General features: G+C 35.0%; 1 protein-coding gene across 10 annotated transcripts in view; it reads right to left on the reverse strand.

Annotated features, from left to right (window-relative positions):
- The window catches only part of FARS2 (phenylalanyl-tRNA synthetase 2, mitochondrial), a 470462-nt gene that overhangs the window by 355318 nt on the left and 95437 nt on the right, over positions 1 to 19707 (reverse strand). For 9 of the 10 annotated variants that reach the window (XM_015587304.2, XM_015587307.2, XM_015587302.2 and 6 more), the window contains 2 exons: positions 7112 to 7353; positions 6368 to 6760 (listed from right to left, as the gene is read on the reverse strand). In XM_015587304.2, coding sequence (XP_015442790.1) covers positions 6368 to 6760; positions 7112 to 7330 — 612 coding nt within the window. In that variant the 5' untranslated portion in view covers positions 7331 to 7353. Of the gene's footprint in view, positions 1 to 6367; positions 6761 to 6814; positions 7354 to 19707 lie in introns of all 10 variants that reach the window. The other variant, XM_025044947.1, reaches the window with a different exon arrangement.

The raw sequence follows: 19707 nt of genomic DNA on the forward strand, positions 1-19707 counted from the left end.
ATTTCAGGTGTAGGTTTTTATACCCTCCCCAAGAGCATTTCCAAGGCTCCACATAATGACCAACACTTGGTATTTCAGACTTTACCCCATTAAATTCTTTTTTTCATACTGAGATCTTTTTATTTGATCAGCACTAATCTTCTGCTAGTCATATGCATAGCAAATATCCACCCAGCCCGTTGCTTCTCTTTTTACTTCATTAATGAAGTCTTTCATTATGCACAAGTTTTATCTTAAGATAGTCAACTTAAACAATTTTTCCAGTAAAGATTTTTCTTGTTTAGAGATTCTCGGTTTAAGATATTAATTTTTACCCCCAAGGTGATAATGATAATCTCTGACATTTTCCTTTAACATATAAAGACTTCCTTTTCACAATTGAATTGTGAATCCATCCAGAATTGAATTTCTCATTTGGTATGAGGTAGTTATCAATTTTTTTCTATATAAGTAATTGTCTAAGAGCAATTCATGTACACCACATCACCTCTCCATTTATTTAACATCGCTCTTATTTTATAATTAGATAATAAATTCCCAAATATGAGCAGAGCTGCTTCAAAGTTTGTTCGACTAATCTTGTGCTAATACTAAATCATCTTAATAATTAGAGATTTAGATTCTTGATGCCTGGTAAAGAGTGTCCCCTTAAACCAGTACTCTTAAAAACTGTTCTGGCTATTCGTAAACTTGTTCTCCCTATGAATTTGAAGATCAGTCTTCCACTTCTTCAAAATACACATTGGACACTTACACTGAATTTATAGACTGATGCTGGTATAACTGCCATCTTCATATTATTGTTTTCCTACCTACGAATCTACAAACATCATATATCTCTCCTTTTTCTCTTCTTCTTTTATGTCTTTTAACAATATCTAAGAATTTTATCTATAAATACCTTAAACATCTTCTGAAAGAATTACACTTAGGTAGCTCAAAGTTTTATTTGATACTACAAATGAAACTTTTATTCTATTATATTTTCTAATTATTATTTGTGATTAAGAAACTATATTATTTTTATACCCAACAACTTTGCTGAACTGTCTATTAGTTCTAATACTTGACCTGGATATTGTATTCAATTTTCTAGGTAGACCATCTACAAATGAATCAGTTTTGTCTCATGTTTTCCAATGCTTATACCTTCTACTTCTCTTTCTGGTTTACTGCATGAGCCAGAACTTCCCACACAACGATGAATAAACACAGTGATGGCAAGTAATCCTGAAATGTTGCTAATTTTGATAGAAATGTTTATAATGATTCACCACTAATTATGATGTTTGCTCTGAGTGTTTGACAAATATCACTTATAATGTTAAGGAAGTAACCTTCTATTCCTAGTTTGCTAAAAGTTTTTATCATGAATCATTAATGTCATCAAATGCTTTTTTTAATGTCATAAAGCATTAACTGCGGATAAATTATTTTCTATATCTATTGAGGTAATCACATGCTTTTTCTTTTTGTATTGGTTGAATACAGTAGAATGTATTACATGTATAACAGTAATATAGAAGGACACAATACACAATGAATTAAATTTTTACAAATATTTCACTTAATAATTCTATATCTGTACATTAAAAAAGAATGTTCATAAAGCTGAAATATCCAAAAAAGTTTTATTCAGTTTGTATATTAACACATCTAACCTCATAAAATGAGCTTTTTCTATTCTCTAAAACAGACTGTAAAAGTCAGATTTCGTAAAAATTCACATGTAAAATCATCTCAGACTGATAAAGAGAGACTATTGGTTTCAGTTTTCTATTGCATGCACTGTATGCTCTTATGTTTAATATTTCCTACCTCCGGGTTTTGGTTTTGGTTTTGGTTCTTCCCTAAGAAACTATGGATCATCTCATGACTGTTTGATACCTTCTTACATTCCTGGATCCAGTTCATATTCGGCAACTGTTTTTTTGATTGACTTACTGATCCCAATATTTTTCTTCAGTCTTTTCCGTCAGACCTTTATTAGGAATTTTTCAAACATATGCAAAAACAGAAAGGATAATAATTCCTCATGCACCCAGAGCAAAGCTTCAATAATTAACAATTCATAACCAGTTCTCTTACATTCATCCCCAAGTGCCTATCCCCATATTATTTTGAAGAAAATTCCAGACATCTGATCATTTCATGCACAGGTATTTCAATATGTATCTTGAAAAGAAAATGACTTATAAAAATATAATACTATTATAATTCCTTTAAAAAAACAACTTAAATTCAAATATTTAGTTAGTGTTCAATTTCCAATTGTCTCACTATTTTTTTCTTTAAAAATGTTTTCTCTTGATGGTATCTACACATTGGTTGATCTTTTTTTTTTTCATCTATAGGTGCCATTTCAATCTCTTTTTTTTTCTTACAAGTTATTTGAAGAAATTGAATCATTTACTCTAGAGCACTACTTCTCAAACTCTCTATGATGAAGAGACAGTTTTAGATTTCCAAATCGGTCTCAAACTGATATGTGGTCCTACTGCACATAAGTACTAACAGACTGAGCATATGCAACTTACCAAGAGTGTTTAAGAACACCTAGATCAGTTTACATGGTATTCAACAAAAGATCACTGATAATGTGCTTGAATATAATGGCTTTAACATTTCTAACCACTTAATATTGCTTAAACATTTCTAAGTGCTTACTTTTGATCATTCTATTTATTTCATGATGCAGATCACATCCTGGGTAGCATTGCTATAGAATTTCCCACAAGCTGCATTTTGCTTATTACATCTCCATGGCATAGTTTAACATGTTTCTCTGTCCTCTGTACTTTCTATAAATTTGGTAGTTAGATCTAGATTTTGATCATATTCAGTTCCACATTTCTTGGCAAGACTTTACACTTAGTATGGTATTCTTCCATCAGGTGACACATAAGTCTGGCTTCCCCTCTTTTTGTGATGTTAGTGGTTATTGGTAAACAATGTTATTACTAGTATTTAATGTCGAAGCTCCTCTAGTAAATTTGGTTGTCCACAGTTTGTTCTCTAATAGACCCTTAAGGAAGCTCTTCTCCTCCCAGGTCCCATCGCTTTCCTCTACTAACTTCCTCTGTTTCTGACACAATGCAGATCTTCCAGCTGTCAGATGTGAGTTACCACACATTTGTGAAGATCTTAGAGAGACCTTGTCACCCAGCTCTCTTACAGATGTTGTCTATAGTTTTGGGTTTTGCTATTCCAGATGGCTGTATCTGTTTTTGTAAGATTTGGGATTATTTAAAACTATATAACCACCTCCTTTCTAATGTTTCAGAACAATGCTGCTTACTTTTAGCATCTTAAACTGAACACTTAATTTTTGATTTTGAGGGTTTAAATTTTTTCTTAAATAAATATACTTAAAACAAAATGTACCACAAGTACCTTTATAACTATATCCCATCTATTTTGCTTTATTAATGTTAACTGTGATCGTATGATTTAAATGGGGTCTACCAAGTTTCTGTAAAATAAAGTAACTGTTTTCCCTCACATCTAAGCAGTATGAAATGAGAATCTTCAATGCTGGTTAGTGATAAGTAATTTGTGACTTACTGTAATATTTCTCTTTAACCTATGAATCTATAGCTGTGAATTCTCAAATGTCTGAGGATAAGAAAATGTTCTTACTTTCTACATAAACTATATTGTACTCAGGCATAATTCTACTTATGTTATTAATTCTTTGACATTTGTTTAGATTTCAACTGTCAACATGGACAACTTATTTAAAGTATTCCATGTGACTGTATACTTCCGACTCTTCACTATAGAATTTATTCGTATGTGTGTGATGTGTTATCTACACACACAGTTATAGAATTTTAAAAATAAACATAAATCAAGCCTATTGATCATAGTTTTCAGATTATATCTTTACTCATTTTGTCTGCTTAATTCATTTTATTTTGATTGAGGTCATTTAATATCTATATAATAACTATGAATTTGTCAAACACAATTTTTATTTCTTCAATTTTAATTTATGCATTAAGGCTACAATGTTGGGCATATTGAAATTCCTAATTCACAAAGCATCTTGGTTGATATATTATCCCTCTTTATTCACATCTATCATTTTTCCATAAATTCTATTTTGTCTAATATTAGTATTGCTGTACCAGCTTTCTTTTGGTAAGTATTTGCTTGATATATCTTTTTCCTGCCCCTTACTTTCAAGCTCTGGTATGGGCTTTTTTCAGGTTTCTGTAATTAAAAAATATCCAATCTGATAATGTATGTCTGTAATCAGTAAGTTTAATCCATTTAAATTTGTGACTACTAATACATTTTACCTTTTTTTCCCAAACAAGAAAAAGTTTTCTTCACAATTAACAGTTAAATACTGTTGACCCTTGAACAACCTGAGGGGTTAGAGACACTAACCCTCCACAAAACAGAAACCCATGTACAACTTTAGACCCAAAACTTAACTATTACTAGCCTACTGCTGACCAGCTTTACTAATAATATAAACAGCTGATTAACATATTTTGTATATTACATGTATTATATATTCTATTCTTGCAATAAAGTGGGCTAGAAAAAAGAAAATGTTATTAGGAAAATATATTTACAGTACTATATGTATTAATTTTTAAAAATCTACATATAAGTGGAACTGTGCAGTTCAAACTCGTGTTATTAAGGGTCAACTATAACATATGTATTGTAATAGTTCCATTTCAGTGTTTACCAGTGTTTCTTTCACCTCGCACCTCTCTATTCACTTTTCTTCTTGCTGAAATACACCTTATAGTACTTAAAGTAATAATTATAAAGATTAAATAACAGGAAAACTTTAAAACATAACAATATGATTTTTTAAGTTACATATGTAGCATAATTAAAACTACTGAAAAAAAAATCCTATTCATAGGGGAATAAACTGAAAGAAGAAAAAAAAACATTTTTTTGAGAGTTAAGATTAGGTCAGACTTACAATCAACACTTTAGTTAAGACCAGGAATTCAAAAACCACCTCCCCTTTCTCTCACCTCATTCTAGGAACTAATGCTCCACTTGGGTCATAAGCAGGTCCCACTTACAAAGCAGCTTTATGAAAAGCAACACAATACAGCAGAACGAACAACAAACTCAGAAGACCTAAGTTCAAGTTTTAGCTCTGCCACCAACGGGTTGGGTAACCTTGGGCAAGTCAGTAAACCTTCCAGGACTTCAGATTCCTTGTGGTTGAAGTAGAAATAATCTATCTCACAAGGCTTTTATTAGAAGTAAATGAAACAATAAGCATGTAAGTACTTAAATGATAACATCAGACATATGTATGTGTAAATTTTTTTAACTCTAAAGCAGAACATACTGTAACATTATCAGATTCAATTAACTATGCCTGCTACCCACTAAATCAGACTGAACCCAAAACAAATATGACACAAGAAGTAATTCTCTACTCTCTTCTTATTTTCCACTTTCTAAGGGAGCCTTGATTTTTCTTCCATTAAAATGCTAGTGTGAGTCTCAGAGCTTCCACTGCCACTTTCACGGCATGCAGCTTACAAACCAGTGAGTGCTTTCCTTATTTTATTTTTATTTTTTAATGAGATAAGCTGGGCTGAGCTCCTGCCCGCTGCCATGACCTGGATATCACATTACTGGCATCACATCTCTTCTAGCACATTAATTGTGGGTGATATTCTATCTATCTGGTCATATTTCCCAGATTTTAACCTGTCTTTGTTCATTTCCCTTTCATTTCCTAATAAATCTGTATCCTTAATAGTCATTATCCCTAACTTAGAAAATAGTCAGATATTCCATGTACTAAGAATGCCCGTCTAAGTAGCTCTGAGATCAAGCTTGGATAGACTTTTTGTATAAAGATAACCTATTACTGTGTTATCACAGATTCACAGGAAAATAGCACGTCCTAAGACAAAAGGTTGTCTCCTACAACATGACTCACAGTTTACAGTCTAAGCCAATAAACCACCAGTCTTCTTCACTATAGTATAAGAAATTCATTAATTTCTAACAACATGAACACATAATTAACTTCTACTAACTGAGAACTGGAATAACCTGACCATAAGTTTCAGCATTGTATCATTAGCCATCTTGGTGAGGGTAAATTTGAGCCACTGACCATTCATTCTTAGGAAGAAACCTTGAGAAAGGATGAGGTCAGACAAGAGAAAACAAAGACCTACCAATATCTATAGTTTGTGATGCAACAAATCAGTTAAAAAATATTGAGGCTCGGCCTATACAAAGGATGGCATTAAGGAAAAATAATTCATGAACGCAAAAGACAACTGTACTGGTTTCACTGAGATAAGCTTTAGTGACCTCAACAAGAATGTCCATGCTGTCCTTCAACAACTGTCTCAAGACTCACCTCATGCTTGGAGAAGAGCCGGACAGCCTCCAGCTGGTGGAAAACAGGGTAGTGCTGGGAGTCAATCTGGTCACGCCGGTAAACGTCGCCCACCACCAGGAAGGCATCCAGCCCAGCGTGCAGCAGGTCCCACTGATGCGCAGAGGTGTGCGCTCGTAGCATGTGAGTCCGATTCAGGTAATAGTTGTCACCCTTCTTCCGGCTGGGGTGGTCAGCTGGGATGAGCAAGCTGTCAAAGTTCTGCCAGGTCGTGACCACCGGAGAAAGGTCATCGTAGACGGAGAACAGTGGAGTCCCAAAGCGCCCCACGTACTGCTTGTAGAAGTGCTCCTTCACCCTCTCCTTGATCAGCCAAAGAGGATGATGCTGCTTGTTGTGCAGATTTCTGCCAACCCTGGAGAGGACTTTCCGGGAGAGGTTGCTGTAGTCGTCCAGATCGCCCACCACCAGGAAGGCATCCAGCCCAGCGTGCAGCAGGTCCCACTGATGCGCAGAGGTGTGCGCTCGTAGCATGTGAGTCCGATTCAGGTAATAGTTGTCACCCTTCTTCCGGCTGGGGTGGTCAGCTGGGATGAGCAAGCTGTCAAAGTTCTGCCAGGTCGTGACCACCGGAGAAAGGTCATCGTAGACGGAGAACAGTGGAGTCCCAAAGCGCCCCACGTACTGCTTGTAGAAGTGCTCCTTCACCCTCTCCTTGATCAGCCAAAGAGGATGATGCTGCTTGTTGTGCAGATTTCTGCCAACCCTGGAGAGGACTTTCCGGGAGAGGTTGCTGTAGTCGTCCAGAGGGTAGGATTTACCAAGCAGCTCCACCAAACCACCTGGAGCTCCTCTGACAGTAAACTCTGAAACAGCAGGCCTTGAGCCCAAGGCCTGATGCTGATGGCCTCTGGAGACACTGCTGGCCTTCCTAACCAGGTAGACACGCATGCGGGCAACTCTTCTGAGAGCTGAACAAACCATTGTAGAAGCTGCTTTCACAGATTCTGAAAAGAACATACATGCAAAGCACAAGTCAAGTTTTACTCTGAGAAAAGTGTGTCTTTTGTGTCTCCCACCAGCTCCCCATTGTCCTACTAACATCTCTGCTTCCTCCATCACCTCCCCCACATACACAGAAGATCCAATTAAGGAAATCTGCGGAGAGAGGCTTAATATTTACTGCTCTAAATCAAAAGAATCCTGAACGTCACTTTTAGATCCCTAATCTCTAGTTGTCCTTCCTTTGCCATTTAGATCTTTGGGTTTAAAGAAAATTTCCATTATCAGGATATGTCATGTTCTGAGCACCTCATGTTGAATAAAACTTATAAATATGACTTCTTTTTTTTTTGCTACATTTTAGGTCCAAAAATCTTCAGAGAAATCATCTAAAAGAAAGGACTTTTAGCAGGGTCCCACATTAATTAAAGGAAGCAAATGATTACATATACGCCTCTGAAGTATAGCAGAAGCAATGATATTTGAAATAGCCATCCTGAACATCTCTTCTGCCTTTCTTCTTCATAACTACAAAGTTTTGCTTACCTTTGACAGAGCATGATACCTGGATTATTTCACTAAATTACAAAATGACATTAACAACATTTTTTTTTTTTTTGACGTCTCGAATAAAATACACCACTTTAGGTGTGTGGTTATTTTTATTTAATACTTTTAAAAATAAAAATGAAAAACTTAAGGAAATAGCACACAAAGTGAAAGACTATACCAATGGACAGCTGAAATTATTTTCATAAACATAAATCCTTTCTATCTTTACATCTGTTCATGTCATTTAAACTTGATACCATTGCAGCATCCCATCAATTATACTTTCATTTTGTAAAAGGCCAAGTTTCTACTACACACCCACAATAAACCAAGAGCAGGACTAAACTTACTTGGAAAGGGATGCAGAGCAGCCAGAAGCCAGAATATTTACCATATCATTTTTAAAAAATGCCTAGAATTTAATAAGAGCACCAAATTTCACAGATGAAAGTCACCTTGGTAGTCATCTAGTACAGGCTGTCCATGTCACAGATGAGGTATCAAAGGCCCAGATACAGGTGACCAAACCATAAGGTACTGGGAAAGATAAGACAACATTGCAGGATTTGGGACCACTTAACATAGTATTCTTTCTCTACTGTCACAGAACAAGTTTTAAATTGACTCAGGGATCCCGGTTATAAAATCTTTAGATGCCATATCCCTATGTTCATAAAAAATTTACTAAGAACTTAAATCATCCAAATCCATCTTCTACAATTGTGAATTCTCATCTATTAGGCTACTTTACAGCATACAATCATGTGGTTATTTTACTTCAAGGGCTCTACAATCACACCAAGAAAATGCATAACTTCATGATATTAACCTGCATTAGGAGAGAATTATACTGCTCCAAATGACCATCAAAAACATATGTAGTATGTAGCCAGGCAGCACAGTTCACCAGATTAAAAAACAGAATTGAAAATATCTAGCTCCAAGTTAAATTATCATGTGTGTGTCACTGCTTATTAGAAGCTTGTGCATAGCACCTTTGTCTGACACTGCCGTCATGTCAGAAGTTTTTGAAGATTCTCAGGAACTCTCTGGATTTATTCATTTATGGCACTGTTTTGTCAAAGTTGTTTTGAAAAGTGTTTTTTGGCTCAGATTCAACAGAAATCTGTCTTCCCATCTACAGTGTTCAATGGCTTGTCAGTGCAGTAGATAGGAATTTTAAATATGTTTATGCCACCTTATACATCTTAGCACAAAGTCATATTGTTAGGTTGTTAACTACCTAGCCCACTGCCCTTGGCAAAACACAAGAAAGTATTTCTTCCTTCCAAAGGCATATGCTGCTATACTAAGTTCAGAATTCTTCTGGAAAAGGTGCTTTTGATGCACTTATTTATACATTACTGACTTCCTTTTCCTTCTCAGTCCCTAGCTCCTCACACATCCAGACCCATTTCTAGGTTGTTTCCATAAATAGGCACCATTCGACGTCCTTTCTTTGTTCTGCTCACCCACCACTCGCTTTCATTTTCTTGTCTTCATTTTCAGACTTTATATCTATCTGCTTATCCCCTGCATATATTCTCCACTGTCATTTCTGCCAACTCAAAACACTTGTATTTTTCTATTATCATCTTTTAGAGAGAAAGAATAATGACTACAATAGTTTTCCCACATCCAACTGAAAAGTAAATTTCTTTCTTTTGCCTTTATCAAGTCTGTAAGAAATAGTTCATCTGGAATATACAAGAGACCCAGGAAAATAACACCACTACCAACAGTGTTCTTTAACCGGTACATTGGTCTTCCAAGTCATCCTTTCAAAAGCTCGGTAAGAATATGTATTATTCTTACCATTTGACAAAGAAACTAAGGCTCAGGTAGATCTTATAATTTGCAAAAACTCATATTCCTACCCATGGACAAAGTTCAGAACTCTGAGCAACTCAAGTACTATTCAATCAAAATAGACCCAAAACTATTAAATTCAAAATACATCTCTTAGTTACCTATCTTAACTTCTATCTTATCTGAGCAATGTATTTTATAAAGCAATGCATTTTAAATATATAAATGAATACATGAATGAATACATCAATAAATCAAATAAAATATATTAGCCTAAATGGTGGAAGTGAAATATTGTTTAACACAGGACCCGAAGCCCAAACCTGCCCATGTCCTGTTTTTGTAAATAAAGTTTTGTTGTAACCCAGGAAAGCCCATTTGTTTACATATTGTCTGTGATAGCTTTTCTACTATAAAGGCAGAGCTGAATAGTTGCCCCAGAGGCTGTACAGCCTACAGACCTAAAATACTTATCTTGTCCTTTACAGAAAGAGTTTGCTGAGCCCTGTTCTAGCTTACCTCTAAAAAGTTTTCCATGCTATTAAGCATATCTTCCTAGTCACAAATATATGTCAATTATAAAGCCACTAAAAGTAACAAAAGTACAATGTGGATATTAAATATGCTAACACTGGTACACAAGAGGCAGTGAGATCAATCGCAAGAAGAATTAATACAACAGAATGGGCAAAAGATCACACTTTGCAGAAACCTCCATGTGGGTATGACCCTAAGTCTGCCACTTAGGTGCTGTGTGTTATCCTTGGACACATTAATTGACCTTTCTGGCCCTCAAGTTTCTCATGTATGAAATACAGAAAATAATGCCTATCTCTAGTACAAAAATTAAACTTGATCCTCTTCATAATACACTTAACTTATATTGCCCAGTTGAGGGACTTAATTTTTAATTGTATTTAATTTTACTTAATTTTAATTTAAATGGCTCCATGTGACTAGTAGCTACCATATTGGACAGGGCAGATCTAGACCCTCATATAAGAAAAATGGGAATTATATACCCAAAACAATCAAAACTGATTCCCAAGAATATATCTTAATATACAAACTAGCTTCAAAAAGTGTAATTTCAACTTTTATACAAACAGAGGGAGATATTCAATCTTCAGCAGAATTAAAAAAAAAAAAAAATAGAAACATAGAAAGGCCCACAGAGGCCATTTAGTCCAAAGCTCACATTTTGTAGATAAGGACACCAAGTCACAGATTAGCTGTGTTTCCAAGGATGTTCAGCCGATCAATCATAGTCACAGGTGGTAACAGAACCCAGAGGTCTCATTGCCAGGTAAATGTTCTTTCTACTTCAAGTTAAGTCTAGTTAAAATCTCACATATATGTGGAATCTAAAAAAGTTTAATTCATAGAAGCAAAGAGTAGAAAGAAGGTAGGGAAAATGGGAAGATATTGGTCAAAGGCGACAAAGGTGCAGTCAGTAGGAAGAGTAAGCCTAGAGCTCTAATGCACAACACGACTATAGTTAGTAATACTGTATTCAATACGGGAAAATTGCTGAGAGAGTAGACTTCAGGTACTCTCATTATACATACAAAAAATGGTAACTATGTGAGGAGATGATGTGTTAATTAGCTTGACTGTAGAAATCATTTCGCTATGCATATGTGTATCAAATCATCGTATTGTATATCTTAAACATATACAATTTTTATTTTAAAAATTAAGTTAAAATAAATTTAATTAATAAAAATAAAAAGGTATCTGAGGCATCTTATTATACGGTTATAGATCGCACCACTATGTATCAAGCACAGTGACTATGAACTAGTAAAACATCGAATAAATGTTAGAAATGAATTTTCTTATTGCTTAAACAGTCTTTCCTTTCAATCTCCTTCAGTTTTGCGTATAAAGGAGACACTAAATAGTACATGAACTCCACCGGACTAGTAATTTGTCTCAAGTGCAATTAGCTTACTGGAAAGGGCCATGGTAAGCAAGCATGACCTACATATGGCCACAACTACACAAAAGATCAGGCACATTCCATTACCCTCCAGATGCAGTATTTAAAAACAGTTTTTCCTGAGAAAAATGAAGCTTGACTCAGTCAACACATAGTTTACACATTTTACTCTACTAAAAAACGATGGAGAGATTGCTAACTTCCATTAACTTTTACTCAAAAAAGGCAAGGCAAGAGTATGTTTTCATTTCTGCTGAGTAGTATAAATACAAAGGCAGTTCCCCATGTTACTGGTGGGAGTATTATTGGTTCAACCTTTCTAGAAAGCAATTTAGCACTATCAAGAGACTAAAAACTGCTCATACCTTTTGACAGGGTAATTACCCTTCTAGGAATTTATCACAAGGGAATAATGTAAATGAAGATAGATATTAAACATGAAGTTTCATTACAGTATGATTTGTAATAGAAAAATATTATAAACATAAGCATTCCTAACAAGGGAATGATTAAGTAAATTATAGTAGAGCCATAAAATATTATGCACTCATAAAGTATAATGGTTGCAAAGAGTTAATGATATAATTGTACACTTATAAAGTGATAAATAAGATATAAAATTGTATGTAGGATTTGATCTTAACCATGTAAATATATATCTACCTATAAATACATGCACATTATATTTAGAAACCTTGGGGAAAATTATACAAGATTTAAAAGCTATTGTACCTGATAATAATTTCCTATTTCATACCTTTATATATCTAAATTTTCTAAATAGCTATCTATCACATTTTTAATTAAATGTTTTATTTTGAAAAAATTGAATTATTTTTATAAGAAAGACTTACTTTAAAATATCTGTTGAGTTGAGCTATAGCCACTTTAATAGCCTATAGTAAACCTGCTTAAAATTATATCAAGAATAAATGCAAATGTACAAATATAACATTGCCATAGTTTAATTAATTGTGTTCAGTGACCAGCTAAGCAATTATTTTTTATAACAATGCAGGTGGAATGTCTGGCATATAAAAAACTTCTTTGCCTTTACAATGTTCTTTCTCTAGATATAAATCGACTTTCATAAGCACAATTCCAATCACTTGATGGTATTTTCCCAAGACGTTCAGATTTTCTAGGAAATTGATAATATTGGCTTCTATACCAAATAAATATTTCTCAATTAAACCAATTAATGAAGTCCTTAATACATGTTAAAGTTACGCTGTATTTAGTTTTGAGAAATTTCTTATTTCTAAGGAAAATATTCACTAAACTTATTTCAAATTAAGTTAATACCTATGCCATATATGCAGCATTGTTTGGGGCTGCCAGAGGATCTCAGAAAGTAAGTCAATATTGCTATTACTGTAATAATCATTAGCCTTGCTCTGGACATCTAATGATGAGCCTGGAACATCATCCTCAAATCATGAGCATCACTGATACATGGCCTTTAAAAAGGCTTGTTCCTGTTTCTTTAACATGGGTTTCTATCTGAGCAGGCTTTCCTCAACTGAGTCACTCCTTGCCCACTGTTATCACTGCATACTTGCTGTTCAAGGCCAGGAATTAACCAACAATACATTTTTCACGATAGTGCTCTTATGGAGATTTTTCACCTGCTCTGATGTACATTTTCCGACACCAGCAATTTTCCAATTCTCTGCAGACACCAGATAAGGGACCTACAATTTAACTCAATTCTGAGCCTGAAAGTAGCAGTGTTAGATCCAACAGGTTAAGGGGCTCAGTCCCACAAGACTGTCCTCTCTCCCCACTTCAGAGGCCACTCACAAGGTCCAGGTGATGACTGACTATAAATCAGAGGTTCCCTTAATTTAGGTTCAACTAATTTGCTAGAGTGGTTCACATAACTCAGGAAAACATTTTACTTACTTACTATATTATCAGTTTATTACAACAAGATATAATTCAAGAATAGCTAGACAGAAGAGACACATATAGCAAGGTATGTGAGAAGGGGCCCAGAGCTTCCATACCCTCTCTAGGCACACCATCCTCTCAGCACCTCCACATGTTCACCGACCCTGAAGCTCTCTGAACCACGTTCTTCTGGGTTTTTATGGAGGCTTCGTAACGTAGGCATGATTAGTTAAATCTTTGGCCACTGGTGACTGAGTTCAATTTCCAGTCCCCTTAGCCTGCCCCAGAGGTCTGGTTGGTTCCCCTGGCAATGAGCCCTCATCCTCCAGTTATCTAGGAACTTGCCAAAAAACACGTAATTAACATAAGTGCAAGCGTGGTGGAAAAGAGATTATTATTTGAATAACAAAAGATCCATTTCACCTTTATGTCTCTGCAGTTACTTCAGGAACTAGAAACAAAACTAAATATTATAATAAAAGATGCCCCTATAAGTTATAATTACATGGGTTATAACTGCAATTAGAAATTATGAGTTGTTTTAGGAACTATGTGCTGAAAAGAAGGGACAAAGACCAAATATATATTTCCTATTACAAATCACATTATTACATCTGTATTCATGATGTCACCATCACCATCGGCAACACTACCCTCATGCTTGTCTAAATTTAATACCATTTCAGCAATTTACCCATCATTCAAGGAATGCACAAGAGGTACAACATTATCAAAACCAGCATTTACTCAACTTATTTACTACTCTAGCTAATCAACTGCTGGCATGAGAAGTGTGACATAATCTTTCATTGGTAACATGAAATCCTTCAATGTCTTCTTTGCAGGTTCACTTTCAAATATCACTGTAGTCCAAAGTCACTGCCAAGTATTTGCTGGTGTTAATTCATCAACCTCATTTCAAGCATTAGCAATTGCATAAACAGCATTTTTGTGTGTGAGTACTCCCCAGCCTGCCCCACACAAAGGCAAAATATGATCCTATAACTGGAAAAAGTCCTCAGACAAGAAGAGAAAGAGACAGACAGAGACAGAGACAGAGAGGCAGAGAGACAGAGAGACAGAGAGAGAAACAAAGAAACAAAGAGACATGCAGGTACTTGACATAAGAGGCAGAGTAAATGTGAACTGTTCCACAAACCTACAGATGATATCCAGAGTAACTCAGGAGATTCAGGCAGAGCACTGATAGTGTCTGCTGACAGGAGTTACTTCTTTTTCTTGGGTTCCTTCACCCATAAAATGGAGGAATATAATAGCTCCTATCTCATAAGGGAATGTGAGGATTAATTAGTTAATGTATCGGCAGTATTTAAGAGTCAAAAATGCTCATCTTTTTTTTTTTGGTCCAACTACTTTAAGTGTCATTTTACCCTTAATCAATATCTTTGTAAACCTCTAAGGCATTCTTATTTTTCCTAATGCAATATTCTCTTTTTTTCCACTCATTCACCCACCTTCCTCCCCTTTGGCAACCATCAGCTTGTTCTCTATATCTATGGGTGTGTTTGTTTTGTTTATTTTTACATATAAGTGAAATCATATAGTATGTCTTTTACTTATTTCGCTTGCACAATACCCTCTAGGCCCATTCACGTTGCTACAAATAGTAAGATTTCATTCCTTTTTATTGCTCAGTAATATTCCACTGTGTATGTATAAGTGTATGTGTATGTATCACATATTCTTTATCCATTCATCTATTAACAGACACCTATGTTGCTTCCAGTCATGACTATTGTACATAATACTGTAATGAACACGGGATGTATATCTTTTTGAATTAGTATTTCTCTTTTCTTTAGATAAATACTCAGAAGCAGAATTGCTGGGTCATACACAAATAGCATTTTTAAGGCTGAGCTCTTTCAGAAGGTCTTGGAACCTGAGTAATCTATTAACTAAAGCAAGCATATAGTTTTGTTCTAGTTTTTAATACTTGTTCTTTAGGAGGCATAAAACTTCTTGGTTGCCAGGCTCTATTATAGATGTCAAATTGTTGGGTAGGCAAATTTCAAAAACATTAATTGCACAAATAGCTGAAAACAACAAAATTTCACTTTTCTTCCAGTCCAGCTTATTAGAGAGCCCTTATTGCATGTACAAAGTGGTAATGAATTAGTCAGAAAATATTTCTCTGGTTACCTCTACTTTCTCATATAAATAATGATGCCTAAGTAAATTGCATATACCTCTCGAACCTGAAGTAAGTTCTCCATTCTCTGCCAACTTTATCTTCAGTGTGCCTGCAACACTGACATATCCAAAAAGAGTCACCCAATGGTTAGCATTCTTAAAACCAGTTGGTGCTTTCCCATTGTTTATCCTTTTTTCTAGAAACCTAGTCTCATACAATGCCTTCATCTACAGTGTAAATCTGTTCCAGACTAGCTATGATCAGCAAAGTTTTTCAATGCAGACTTTCAGATACTTTACACCATGAAGTTTCTGAAACTTCTTCAGCTACTCTCTGAGTATCTATACTCACTTTTGACAGTTTTTTTTTTTTTTATGGTATAGCCTAAGTTATTTCATAACCAATAAATCACACTTTCAATTCTTCACCATCCAATCCTCTCTATTAATGCACAGTCAACATTTGCATTGTAGGGCTATGTAATGTTTCCCTATTTGTCACTAGTTCCTGGTCATCACTGTCTCTATAAAAATTCCACACAACTCACCTGTGTCTTTAGGTTGTATATGGTGGGGCTCCCACATACATAAAATACTTCACAGATATACCACAATTAGATTTATAATAATTCTATTGTAGGTGCTACTGATTATAATAGATGCTTTCAGTTCTTCTTTTGACAGTGTTGGGACCCAGGGCAGGCACCTCAAAATATCCTACATTGGTATACTGATTATTTTGAATTAAAGTTACGTGACAAGCAGATGGAGCTAGAGAGCACACTGACCCTCTCTTGTCTTTTTGTGGAGGAAGCAATTCTCTTCATTGAAAGATGCTCCCCTTGCTCCAAGCAGGAAAGCCATCCTTAGAGCTAGAGTTAAGGAATTCAGGATCAAAAGAGCCTGTGTAAACAAACTTTGTTGCTTCTTTGTTAATTTACTACCCAAGCCAAATTTTGTTTAGATTCCTCACTAATAGCACCAACTTTTTTGTCCTGTCAATGCCTCACAAATTTATTGTTTCTTTGTCTAAAAGGTATAAAAAGTTCATCATCTCAGAGCATCATGCATGATTCTCCTATGCCCAGGCATTAAATTGGTATTTTTCCTGTTAATCTGATTCTATGTCAATTTTATTATTAGTCCAACTCTAAGAACTTAAAAAAGGTAGAGGGGGAAGAATTCTTCACCTCCCCAATAACGGTTATCCACAGGGCTGTCTCTAACTCCTTTTTTATATTTCCAAAGTAAAAATATTTTCAGAAACACACTTACACACACACACACACCCCTAGAAATCAACATAGATTATTAGCATGACCAGTACCAGTACTAAAATAATTCACACATAAAATCAGTTCAGTTCAGATTTTACTGACAAATGAGTTTTGCCACCACATTTACAAAAAATATATAAATAAATAAATGACAAAACTTTCAGTATTCAGAATTTTTTCAGATTTTGGAATTGCAAATAAGAGATTATGGGCCACCCCCAATATGGCCCCTTTCCTCAGCTTTTCTACCTTCACTTCCATTCCATACTGTGCATTACAGGAGGCCCCTCTAAAATATAGGTGTGACCATGTCAATTTTCTGATGGAAAACCCTTAACAGTTTACAATATTAAGTCTAGATTACTTTACAGTCCTATCCTAAACTGCCTTTCCTGCACCCTCTTGGTTTCTTTCCCAGGACACTCAGCATGTTTCAGTTCTCAGGCACCTATGTGTTAGAGAATGATCCCAGGATTTTGAGTCCTTCCATAACTAGCATTTTCTTTAACTCTGATATATTAACATAGGTATGTTAATAGTGTTATTAGAATTTTAATTATATGGCAAAACAGTAATTTAGTTCAATTAAAGTGATTTCACCTCTCCTACCTCATAGGTGACACTGAACAGAAGGGAAATGTAATTTAACAAATTGGAAAATAAAATACATCATGTTATATTAGTAGAAGAAGCCTATCTGAATTCAAGAAAATCTATATCAATGTGCATTTATACATTTCAGAGAAACTAAGAGATTAGGCTATAGAATGTTTACATTACCTAAACCAAAGAAATTAGAGAAGCTAAGAACACACATGAAATTTTATCAAATAAGACAAATGTCTTACAAATTAAAATGTGCAAGCCAAGCTCCTGGTCCTGGTGATCCCAGCCAGAGTTCTTTCCAACTGAGAGTGAAACTATAATGAAAATTCCACATGCAAATGAAGTCAGTCATCAGAGACAAGGCAACACATTATCTAGATAGCTCTACCTAGAGAATAACTAGGGGGATATTATTCTGGGAGTTTTGTACAACACATGAAGAATAAAATCTCTAAGAGTCCAGTTTGGATGTGCAGAAGAACAGAAGATACTGTTCTATAAATTCTGGAACTAATTGGACACCAGAAAAACTTATTTCCTGCTGGCTTGGTCGAAATCAACATAAATAACCTAGATGTTTAAAATAAAAATATTCACACTTTTCATGCCAAATGAACCCAGGAATAATTATCTGTGGACATGCTTATTTCTCCAGGTGGAAATTAACTAATATAAGGTCCAATGGACACTGTTTTGAAATCATTAACTTGCAATAACATGAAATCCCTGGGAGAATGTTTTAACACACAGTTGTACTAAGAGCATCCCATACTCCTTCCTTGAGTTTTGTCCACTTGGACACAATTATTACTTTTTTACAATCATCTGGTATACCTAATCCCTAGAAATAACTGTAGGCACTGATAACAATGATCTTGCTTTTCTACCATGGGCACTTTAGCAGCATTGAATAGAATAAAGTAAATAAATTATTTTCTCTAAGGATTCACCAAGATGTGTTTTTCTGATTGATTCGGGGCACATATAAAGTGACAAAAGGAAAGCAGGAAGCTGCAGCTCCAGCTCACAAGAGAGTCTACAGCACAGAAATACCAGCAGCCCCTTACCATTCACAAAAGTTCTTATCTTGAATGGATAAATTTAAGTAACGTTTACCTCAAATGACTATTTATCCATCATTGGTTTCAACAATGTATTTAAGTCATGGCTTAAAGCCACCAGCAAAAAATTGGCACTGGACTTTGCCTGGGCCACATGGCTTCTGCGGGTTGGCAGAGGCCCAGTTACCATATTAATGAGTATGCCATTTGTCAAGACAATTATGCAAGAACTTGGCAGCTGCACATAAAGGGCAAGCCCAATGAGAGACAGTGCCAGAGTATGCGGATCGGAGAGCCTAAAAAACCCCTAGATACTTCAGTCTTCTTTTGTAATAGTTACCTTTTGGGAAGACAATATCTTTTATTAAAATGAAGTCTAAGGGGAGGGGAAAAGGAGCAGAGAAAGTAATTCTAAACATAGTCATTATTTGAATATACAATGCCATGTTCCCATTTAGAAGAGATATCTTTTCATCACTGCAATTCAGTTGAGAAATGACTCTGTTTCTTTGCTAACAAATGCTACATTTTCAAGAATGAAAAATTTGAAAATGTTCTCTCACACTAGAAGCTTCTTAATTGTCAAGAATATAGGAGTACTCCAGAAAACAGTATCTTGTGATGGACATAAAAATAAATGGGAAAATACAAAATTTTCAAGGTTTTCTTTTTCTTTTTTTTTTTTTTAACACAAATCATGGTATCTAGTTTCAAGAGAAATCAGTTCTGCTGTCATAAGTCAAAAGGTTAAAACCTATAACTAAACAAATGTATGAGGGGATGACTGCAGACCAAAGACCCTGCAAAATTAATTTGAAGGTTGATAAATACATGTCTAAAGACATCACCGTATTTGAAACTGCAGGTGGACTCCCAACCACACTTTCACTTAAGGAAAGTATCATCAGTTAAAATTAAGTTACCAATATCCATTAAAATTAAAGAGTATTTTTCTAAAATGTCACAGAAAAAAAATCCTCTCAATGTATGTAAAAGTAAACACACACACACACACACACGCGCGCGCACTAAATAAAACAAAAATATCAAACTCATCCTTTATGC

This window comes from Pteropus alecto, unplaced genomic scaffold (assembly GCF_000325575.1).
Source record: "Pteropus alecto unplaced genomic scaffold, ASM32557v1 scaffold121, whole genome shotgun sequence".
NCBI lineage: Eukaryota > Metazoa > Chordata > Mammalia > Chiroptera > Pteropodidae > Pteropus > Pteropus alecto.